At 39.8% G+C, this 11,735-nt stretch overlaps 1 protein-coding gene across 1 annotated transcript; it reads left to right on the plus strand.

The window, feature by feature from the left end:
• The first annotated feature begins 339 nt into the window (after positions 1-339).
• Positions 340-6,322, plus strand: LOC110802853 (V-type proton ATPase subunit e2). Its single transcript, XM_022008315.2, has 4 exons — positions 340-484; positions 593-806; positions 3,767-3,814; positions 5,994-6,322. The coding sequence occupies exons 2-4, from the start codon at positions 709-711 to the stop codon at positions 6,058-6,060; spliced, it is 213 nt and encodes a 70-aa protein (XP_021864007.1). The 5' UTR covers positions 340-484; positions 593-708; the 3' UTR covers positions 6,061-6,322.
• Positions 6,323-11,735: the final 5,413 nt, after the last annotated feature.

An 11,735-nucleotide genomic window follows, 5' to 3' on the forward strand; every position in this document is an offset into this window, starting at 1 on the left:
ACAACGTTTGTTCTTTTCCTTCTCCAGAAACCCGCGTAACCCGCGTTTTTTATTTAACGCGTGTTGTTTGGCCACCAGTACACCAAGCGCACCATACACACGCCTGTGTATGTAGCCTTTTCCATTTGAGTAGGTTGATACTGCCACCGAGGGTTTCTAAACCTCAAGTGACTTGTGTCCACATGGACACAAGTGATCCAAATACAATCATCTTGAGTACCAAAACATAATATGTCAGTACCAAAATGCAAAATTGCTTAGAAATACCACCAATATAAGTCATATGTGTTATTATTGGTATTCACATAATTTGTATTGAAACTAACATATTCTGTATTGGTACTCCAAATTCTATATTATTCTATATTGGTACTCACTTGTGTCCAATAACTTGTGACAAAGACTTCCTTTACTGCCACCTCTCCTCTGCTGCTATTTTCTACGGAGTATCAATTTTCGGTTGATTTTATTTGTAAATCACCGGGTAAGCAGTCTCTCTCTCTCCTCAATTTGCTTCCTGCAAAATCCTCTCTTCAATCAAATTTTCTGCATCTCATGATTTATTCTAAGTTCTAAATCGCTAATTTTGCAGAAGTTCAAACTCGAATTGGGAATTTTGATAATTTTTCCGGGGATTTAGTTTGATTGAATCCTCCATCTGCGATCGAAGTCAGAGCAAAAGAGAGAAGTTGAGTGCAGAGATTAAAGATGGGGTTTTTCGTTACATCCCTCATTTTCCTGGTGATTGGGATTATTGCTTGTCTTTGTACCAGAATTTGTTTCAATCGGGGCCCTTCTACCAATCTGTAATTTTTCTATCTCTCCTCTTTTGGATCTTTGAATCTGAATTTAATGATTTTTAGCTTTATATTGTTGATTGATGATTATTAATTGTTGATAGGTCTCTTTTTTGATATTTGGCTTGTTTAAGTTTTGACTCGGAGCTTAAAATAAGTAATCAATGTTCAACTAGAAATAGTTTTTCATATGTAGTAGAGTGTAGAAGTGAGTGATTGGATACATTGCAGAGGTATATGTGAATTTTTTTTGTTAAAAGAACTTCAATTTATATGCAAAGAAGCAAACGATTCACGAGGACCATAAGTAGTTTACCTCCGTATATCTCAAAGAAACTGAGGAACAATTGAAACTTGATTTCGGTATTAATCTCAACATGTCTTGGGATGCTCTCAGGGGTAGTGGTTGCATAGTGCAAGTCTTCCCACTTCCTACAAGTGAACTAGACTAACATCAGAGTTGAAAAATAATTTAAAGAACGGTGGTGAAACAAAACTATGCTTGCAATTGCAGGGATGGAGATGCTTAATTTCTATTTTCTAGTTTAAATTGTCAAGGATGCTTTACTTTCCCAAATAATATAAGTTTGCTTTTGGATACACGGAATTCAATTTTTGGAATTGAAATTTCTGAATTTAGTTCCAAATTTTGTGTTTGGGAAGCATGAAAATTTCTAATTCTAGTATATTGTTTGGATAGAATTGGAATTTCAAATTCAGAATTTCAAATATGACGTCCAATAAAACATAATATGATCCAATCTAATACACCTAAAATACTAAAATGCTACCCGTCAATACATAATAAGATCCAATCTAATTTTTTATCATCCGGTAGGCTTTTGAGCATATCGAACTCATCATTTGTGCCATTAACGAACCGCTTAACCACCCTCAAGGCTTGGTGACGAGACTAACCTAGAACGCTAGACACCAGATCGTATATCTCTTGGCTAGTTGGTCTTGGAGGATTTCGTGCCTTACTCACGTACTCTTTGAAAGATTCGGCAAAGCTACTAACCGCATCAGCAAGACTGTCTCACTTCAACCTTTTGTTTGACTCTCGAGATGCTGTTTCGGAAGTACTCCCACCTTCATTTTCAGTCTCCATTGCAGTAGCCGATTCATTATGTTGCGCTGCGCCTTCACCAGTAGCTCTGTCCGAGGCAAATAATGTGCAAATATCTTCCCAATTGTCAATGCATTTGTTCAGATATGCAGAGGCCTGTGATACTTCCTGTCCAAATTAACAACATTACACAAAATATGAATCATATTAGCACAAACAGTTAATCTGATACTACAAACAGTACTGAATTAGCTGAAAGTAATAGCAGAACAGAGGTCTGTTTTCTTTGGTTCAAGTAGCTAATTAAGGCAGCAGCAGAACTGACATTTAATGCATCATTGGTTCAAGAAGCTAATTAAGGCAGCAGCAACAGCAGAAAAAAAAAGGTCGAAAAGTAAATTAGGCACTGCTTCCATAGTTACAGAATATCTGCATAATTTAAAATACAGAATATCAACATATACATACCACCAGCATATCATAACTCCAACCACGGTCAAAAACATGATAACAGCAAAAGCAACGAACCTTGAGTACCACCAGAATTTATTTCAATTGCAGACGCAAAACATGCTGATGTTAGACTTAATAGTTATACCTTAGATGAGTTGGTTAGTACTAACTTGGCACATACATTTTTTCTGTTACGAATATAATCAGAAGAATCACTATATCTAAACACCAAAGCATGGAGGACAAAGTCTAAAATACCTAGAATCTTGCTGACCTGTTCAAGTAATCAGATTGCTCACTACTGTTGCATTCCCTAACAAGTACTTGTTTACACAAACAGAGAGATCCCAAAACAACATTGCCACTCATGAACAATATATTCCAAAATTCATATAGATCGAGCAAACAAAGAATGAATATCATAATATACTTGTTGTTTCGCACAAATAAAACCCTAAGTTCGCAACTTTTCGCACAAATCAAACCCTAAACTCTCAATTTTTCTCACAAATCAAACCCTAAAAATCAAAATCGAAAAAATGTGTTAATTAACACAAAAAAATAAGAATAATTCATGTAATCATTTTATTAATCAAGAATTGACTGATTTCAAACCCTAAGAATACAAAATTTGGGGAAAACAAGCCCAACAAAGTTAGAAAATTGTACCTCCTCAAACATAAATCGATCCGCTTAGGAGAGTAACTTGGAGGCTGTGCTCGAAGGTGGCGAGACAAGAGAGAAAGTGTGCACGAGAGAGAGAGTACCTTTTAGCTCGAGAATCAGAGAGATAATGAGACCATGATTTTGGATTTGAAATCCCAGGCTTTCTAATGTAATTTCAAATTCCAGGTTTAGGCCTTAATTCTTAAAAGGTTTGGAATTGGGCCAAATCCAATTCCAAATATTGTGCATTCCCAAACAGCTGATTTTGCCCAATTCCAGCTTTTAAATGAAAGCCTCATATCCAAACAGGCCATAAGATACTTTCCCTAATTTGTTCATATCTAAAATTATTGACAAAACTGAGAGCAGACATATTATGTACTGTGGTTATATGTGATTTTTTTTGGTAAAAGAATTGACCAACTTTTGACTGTTAATTGCTTTATCCTTCACCCTTGCAAATTGAAGGACACTATGAATGGGTGAATGCACTAGGTTTTTCGTACTTACTTTGTTTCTGATAAAAGTTGTTAGTATGACTCCTTTCCAAGAAAATTAAAGAAAGTGTGTTGAGTTGATCTTTGTTTTATGGGCAAGGGTTAGTTTGGAAAATTATTTATGGGTTTCTTATGGCACTCTGCTCATTCTATGTGCTTATGTGTTGTCTACCTAAATGTTGATATCCCTGGGCAGTTTTATCGCAGTGAACATAATCTCTAGTGGTCTTCGTATTTTTGTCAATTTGAGTTTTATTGGTGACTAAAGTAACTTTATTTGGCAGGTTCCACCTAACTTTGGTTATTACAGCAACAGTTTGCTGTTGGATGATGTAAGTCTAATTTCTTCCTTATTTCTTTACTGGTTAACTGAAATAAAAGTAGCTTACTGGCTGAGTAACTTAAGTAAGCGCAGAAAATGCTGTACCAGACATGGACTATTATGTTATCTTTTCTTTTTTTTCCCCTTTCTATCTCATACTATTGCGAATATCACCAATAGCTATAACTCACTTCTAGACCTGCATTTGTTGCATGGCCTTTGGAGGAAAAGAATTCTCTCTTTATGTAGAGTTGTAACCTGTAGATGGACATACCAGGAACTATCATCTACGTCACTTGGCAATAGCTGTTTCGTTTCTTTCTCATTGAAGTTTTGGGGTAGACAAAACCAGAAGTATGCTGGAGTAGGCTTTAGTGAGGCATGATGGTGGTAGTAATCTGAAGATAATTTTATAAATATGTTTCCTGCTAAGTGTGATGGGGTAATTCCAGGTTTACGGCATAGCTTTCTTGAAAGAGGGTGTTATATATTTAGTGACACCTGGAAAAAGATCCGACTGCCATTTGAAGGGAAAAAAACAAAAAAAGATTTGATGGATTGCAGGGTGCAAAAAGCATGTTCAACTATGTGGCTTCCCTAAGAAAAATGATTAGTTTAGTTCTCTGGTTTATCTTATTCAGGAATCTCATGGGGAGATTGTTTCTGATTCTGAACATTTATCTTTGTGGCAATTCGGGTCAATGGATCAGGTTTGGGTTTTGTTTCGGGTCGATTTCTGGTTGTGTCAAAAAATGTCAGAAATATTGTAAAACTTAATATTACGACAAAATATGATAAATGTATCAAATTAGGTCGATTTCAGGTCATTCAGGTTCGGTTCAGGTCGGGTTCGGGTTTCTCTCAGTAACTTCAGGCCGAGTTCGAGTCGGGTTATAGGGTCGGGTCAGGGATTGCCAACCCTAATTGGATTCTCACTAAATGGTGTTTCTAGTTGATGAAATTCTTATCTAATTTATTAGGTTGTGAGTGCACCATATAAAAGGCCAGCTCAACTACTAGAAGGAATTGGTGGTTAGAAATAGAGAGAGTGTATAGACTCGGGTGTGTGAGGGTATTTGTCGATACAGGTATACAAGTGCTAGCACCCCACTTGTGCTACTCCTTCCTCACATGGCACTGCATTTTTTAGACCATGATGCTGGGAGAGTTCATAATTTTGAGGTGATATAAGTTTGCATACAGCCGTTATCGTTCGTAAATTGATTTTCTTGCCTTGGTTTAACTAGCTAACAACCTTTGCCAGAATTCTTTTGATTGAACCACTATTTGATGATCTATGTCTTGATGTTGTAGGAAGGATATCTCTAGTTTTATTACAGTCATAAAACTACAAGGCTAATGTAAATAAAAGAGAGATCTGTTAGGTTTTCATTATCTTTTACAAGCATAATAGCCCTTTCTATCCTGAGCAAAGAGTAGATCATGGATAATCCATTCGGAGAATTGGTTGTAAAAGGGAATTACATTTCTGAACTCACTAGAGCTCTTAGATGACCTAAACTTGGCTTTCTTTACTCTGCGCTGTTGGAATCGTTGTATCTAGCATTGCTTTATCAACAAGGTATGTTTAAATAAACAAAATCCTTCAGGCTTCAGCTTAAATGGTCTGTTTTTGTAGCTCTCTTATAGTGGCAAAAACTCGTTTAGTCTTTCTTCTCAGAGTGTATTCACACTTGATTAATTATCAGAATATTCCTCAAAGAACCATTCAAAGATCAAAACAAAGATGCTTCTACTGAAAGATATAGACAATTCTAGACCTGGTTTACACAACTCCCCTCGCGAAATATCAGAATACACATATGCCCATGTGATCGTTGCTGTACTTGAACTGTCCTAACACATTTAATAAAGCGTAGTTACTTTTGGTTGATGGCCATCTTTGGGTTGATTACTTGCTAGAATGCAGTTTGAGCAACTTATTGTCAGAAGAATTACTTGGTGGAAATGGTCAATTTCATTATAGGAATATCTCATCCTGTTCTGTATTTCCTTGCACACTCGGTTTTAGAACATTGCTGCTTAGTTAGACTTGACTATGTACTAGCTCTATTGTGTATTCCATTCCAAATGGAGGTGTAGCCATATGGTTTCACTCGGTTTTCTATTCAGCTTATTTTTCGCCATGCTGAATATCTGTTATTTATTTTAAATTTGTTTTTGTGTAGGTGGGCAATTGTATATCTTGCGCAGATGAAGCCTCTCATTAACCCTATACTGAATGAAGCAGAGTGAACTGGGATTGTGGACGAAAAATAGAAAGAATGCTTCTGTAGATATCAAATGTTACCATTTTTGCAGATTTTTCCGAGGAACTCATGTGGATTTGTATGTAATTCTATTATTGCAGAGAATAACGATATTCCTTATTTTTTTTGTTTTAAATCTTCCCTTGTATTTTATGCACCAATCTAGTTTGAATGGATAATCTTCTTTGTGAATGAAATAATAATAAATTGGTGGAATACAACAATACAATTCCATTTTCGGTTATGAATTGATGAACCTACAATTCCATTTTCGGTTTTATGGATGTTAGAATTCTACGTCAATGATTTTTTTTTTGATTCATAAGCAGACAAATACAATTAAGCTACAGCAATGGAGGAACTAGCCGTGGCAGTGCCACGCCTCTAACATCCTTTTATAATATACTACTAAGGTGTTTAGGAATATTATCTAAGATATGGAGCCTGCTAAATTGAGAGACGCCGTGATTTGCAAGCCAATCCGCCGCCCTATTTCCTTTACGAAAAACATGAGTGATTATTACTTCCCACCCTTCTTCATTTATCAATTGTCGACATTGATTTAATTCATGAGTGCATAAACCTCTGTCATTCTCTTTGTTGTTCAGAAATTGCACGCAGGCCAAATTATCCTTATAGATTTCTAGTTTTTTTTTATTTCCAGGTGTTTTGCTAATTTCAAACCTCTGACTAGTGTCAAACCTTCATCCTTGTAAGCAACACAGTGACCAAAATTAGCATGATAAGCTGAGACTAAAGTACCTTGATGATCTCTAATGACCCCTCTCTCTCTTGCAGGTCCTGCCGTCCTGGTACTCCTTTTATTGCTCCATCACAGTTGAGAGCATACCACCCAATTTGAGGAGATTTCCACCTCACGTACTTCTGTACTTTAATGGTCTTCGCTGTATTATTCTCCTTTATTGTAGCACGAATAGACTCATCAAAGCGTACTTGCAGGAAGGTTCCACATCCAATGGCATTAAAAAGTTATGGTCGACGACAAAGCCATTTCGCCACCTCCATAACCACCATATTGTAGTACCAAAGTAATAGCCCAGGTATTACTGTTGTGGGTAAATCTACCCGGCCTACGTGGCCCAATCTACGAGTGCCACGTGGCACACTCAAATTGGTCAGCTAGCCACTTGGCTTCTTTGATTGGTCTCTTTGACAAGTATTGGACAAACTGTCCATTTATTTCTCTGGCCCATGGCCCAAAAGGGGAATATCTTGATAGGGACACTTGTCCTCTCCTCATTTATTAGCCAATTAGAACTTTCATATTTAGGGTTAATCCTATATCGGACAAGTAGTATAAATACCCCCATTTACCTAGAAAAGGGGGCACAAATTTCAATACAAAATACCTCATCATTTATTACATCAACTCTCTTTCTCTCTCTCTCTCTTAATTTAATACTATCTTATTCTTCCAAAACCCCCAATCTTACTTAAGCATCGGAGGGAATATTTCTACGGGAATATTTTTGTTTTGTAGGTACTTCAACCGGACGTGACGTGGACTGATATCTACCTGGACCGCATACCTCCTCGTCAGCAATACTCTGGTAGCTCACCAAACGCCAATCATGATGAGACGAATAGGGCTGAAACGGCTGTCGAACGTCCTCCTCGAGGGAGAGACGACAGAAACATGTATTCTGCAGGACAATGCGCTCGTCCTAGTCCATTGGTTGAGCAACAACACCCAGAGTCGGTAATAAATTGAGGATGAAGGTGCCGGCCAGGACCAACCTCCGCCGGGAGGACATTTAAGAGAAGACGCCGACACTGTAATGGAAGAAAATCCAGATTTGCCGGTGTCAGCTGGACAACTCAAGGATATGTTGGATGGATTCAAGGCTCAAATGGACACTCTCCAGGAAGAAATAAGAACCATCCGTTTTTAGTCTTACGGGACGGGAACTACATTTCAGAATTGAGTCACCAGATCAAATGTCTGGCGTTAGGACTGGCCTCGGAATGATGAGCGAGATAGGCGCTTTGAGTGGACTAGAAATTCAAACTTACCTATGGCTCCCCGTCGCATCCTAGTTCCTGCTCGTCCTGACCCCGGACCGTCCAGGAAGGCACCTCAAGTGGATAGTGGACGGCGCAGGCCATCTCAAGCAAGGAGGCAGGATACTATCTGTCACATTCAGCAAGGGGTAGCTGGTTTGATCCTAGATTACACTACTCCCTCCTGCGCTGATATTATGAATGCTCCTAAAGAGCCCAAGGTCAAGACACCGGCTATTAATGCTTATGACGGTACCTCGGATCCTGATGTGCACCTTCTCGCATACCGTCATCACATGTATGTCCAAGGAACCACTGAAGCAACCTGGTGTAAGTAATTCCCTGCTACTCTGAAAGGGGTGGCCTCGAAATCGTTTGAAAAGCTGCCAGCCGGCACCATTAACACTTTCGCTGAGCTGAAAATGCTGTTTTCGACAAGGTTTGAGGCCTACAAAGAAGAAAAGAAGACGAGTATGCATCTAGGACGCATCCAGCAGGGCAAGGATGAGTCCCTTTGCAGCTATGTGCGACGTTTCAACCTAGAATCAGGACAGATACCGGATCTGCCGGATGGAGTAGCTTTTAATAATTTCTTTCGAGGACTCAAGAAGGGTTCTTTCAAGTTTGATTTGGTCAAAAAGAGTGTAAGGATCATGGCTGATGCACTGGACGAAGCGGAGCTCTTCATCCATGCTACGGAAATCTATTCCGCCCCAAGGGAGTTAAAGGGAACGGAAACATCTGATAACCATCATCGTAAATACAACTCTGACAACAAGAGTACTCGTCCAAATGGGACATGGGCCATTAAAAACAAATGGTATCGTCCCAAATTGTCACCAGGGCAGAAGAGGGGACGACCCTATGAGAAGGAGAAATTTGAGTATAACACTGACCTTTATACAATGTTGTTGGACCTAAGTAGCAAACATGAGATCGATCGTCCATTTCCTATGAAGTCACCGGTTGAGATCCGTTACAGTACCCTCTATTGCAAATTCCATTGTGATGTGGGTCATGACACAAAGGATTGTAAGAGCTTGCATAGAGCATTCGATGGGCTAGCGGCCAAAGGTTTTCTGAAAGCCTACCTCAGTAGAAATGACAGAGGATCTAGAAAGAAATTCTACAAAAAGAGTAAGTCACCCTCATACCGTCGCGACGGCAATGACAATGATTGGAATGTGTGGCAGTTATTTCTGGTGGTTTAGCCGCTGGTGGTCCGACCAGGAGAGGGCATAAGGATTATGCAAGCCAGCTGGGGCAGGTGATGTTATCTGGAAAGGCACCCATGGACCATTTTCCAAAAGTAGAGATTTGCGAGGCTGACAGGGGAAAGATTGCAACCACACATGACGATCCGTTGGTGATAGATTTGAAAGTAGCAAACTTAAAAGTGAGGCGCATACTATATGACACTGGAAAGTTCATCCGACATTATCAGTTTAGCATGTCTAAACCGTCTTGAGCATGATCCAAAGACGATTGAAAAAATTCATTATCCTATCATTGGGTTTGGAGGCATCATAATCCATCCCCAGGGTATTATTTCTCTACCACTTCGAGTGGGTGGATGGCACCAGAGCAGGAACTTAAACATTCGGTTTTTTATTATAAAAGACTTGACATCATATAACATTATTTTGGGACGGCCCACATTGAATTAGGAAAAGGCAGTCGTCGTCACTCATCTCATGTTGATGAAATACGTTTGTGATAAAGGGATGGTTGACACTATTCATGGTGATCAGCAGCAGGCAAGAGATTGCTACTTGACCACCTTAAACCCTGAAGCATGGGGATCGGGTAATACTCACGAAGGAAAGGCCGGTTCCAAAAGGAAACTAGATGACACAGAGGTCAAAATCAAAAAGGAAACTTTCACTATTGCTACAGCTCACATGGAAGCTAGGCGGCCTGAGCCGGTCGGAGGACATTATGAGATTGTCCTCGACAAATCACGCCCAGATAGGACGGTGCCTGAAGGGGTTTCTCCTGACGATCATCTTGGGGCAGAACTGGTCCTCCTCCTCAGATAATTTCAGGACATATTTGCTTTCACTGTAGAAGAAATGCCGGGCATAGACCAGAATGTGGCCGTGCACAAACTCAATGTAGATGACACCTTAAAACCTGTTCGTCAGAAGAAGCAAAACCATGGTGAGGCAAGAAACAAGGCTGCGGCCGAAGAAGTGAAGAAGCTCTTAGATGCTGATTTTATTCGCCCAAGTCAATACCCTGACTAGGTAGCAAATGTGGTTTTAGTCCCAAAACCAAATGGCTCTTGGAGAGTGTGTGTAGACTACATAGATTTGAATAAGGCATGCCCCAAGGACAGTTTTCCATTACCAAAGATAGACCGACTGGTAGACTCGACGACTGGTCATGCCATGATTTATGGACGGTTACTCGGGTTTCCATCAAATCCCTCTTTGGCCGGATGACCAAGAGAAAACATCATTCGTCACTGACCAAGGTCTGTACTGTTACAAGGTTATGCCATTCAGCCTGAAAAATGCACCAGCAACTTTCCAACGATTAGTGAACACTGTCTTCACCAATCAGCTGAGTCGCAATATTGAAGCATATATTGACGACATGATTGTAAAAAGCAAGCAACGTGAAAGTTACCTCACTGATCTAAGAGAAACCTTTGAGACTCTTCGGAAGTACAAAATGAGGCTGAATCCGAAAAAATGTGTCTTCGGGGTCACGGACGGTAAGTTCCTGGGATTTCTTATTGATGAAAGGGGGATAGAGGCCAATCCTGACAAAGTGCAAGCAGTAATAGACATGACGTCCCCAAAGAATGTGAAAGAAGTCCAACGGCTTACTGGGTGCCTGGCAGACCTTGGACGTTTCCTATCTAGGGCTGGTGACAAGTGCCACTATTTCTTTAGTGCCATAAGGAAGAAGTCAAAGTTTGAATGGCCAGAATCAGCTGAGTCGGCATTTATAAGGCTAAAAGACCATCTTCATACGCTGCCACGACTCGTCAGCCCTATGGAAGGAGAAACTATGTATGTCTATCTAGCTATTTCCGAGTGGTCCTTGAGTGCGATATTGTTGACGGAGAGAGAAGGAGTCCATCTCCCCGTCTACTTTGTTAGTCATGTGCTACAAAATTCCGAATTGAAATACCCTACAATTGAGAAGTTTGCACTGGCGCTCTTTATGGCAAGTAAGAAGATACGTCCTTACTTTCTGGCACATAAATTGGTGGTGTACACCGATCAACCATTGAAACAGCCACTTACTAAGCAAGAAGCTGCTGACCGTATGCTCAAATGGGAAATTGAGCTCAATGCTTTTGATATTTCCTACGAACCTCGAAAGGCTATCAAGGGGCAAGCATTTGCTAATTTTATTGCTGAAATAACGAGGCCTGCCTTTGAAGAAAACAAGCAGACTCGATGGACAGTTCACGTGGAAGGTTCATCCACTCAGACTGGTTGTGGGGCCGGCATAATATTTCAGTCTCCTGAGGGTGACAAATATGAGTATGCAATGAGGTTCAATTTTCAGACATCAAACAATAAAGCAGAATATGAGGCACTGTTAGCCGGCATAAAAATGTGTAAAGTCGCCGGAGCGCAAGAGATATTGGCTCTGTCAGATTCACAGCTTATAGTGAGTCAG

Source organism: Spinacia oleracea, chromosome 1, assembly GCF_020520425.1.
Source record: "Spinacia oleracea cultivar Varoflay chromosome 1, BTI_SOV_V1, whole genome shotgun sequence".
NCBI classification, from domain to species: Eukaryota; Viridiplantae; Streptophyta; class Magnoliopsida; order Caryophyllales; family Amaranthaceae; genus Spinacia; species Spinacia oleracea.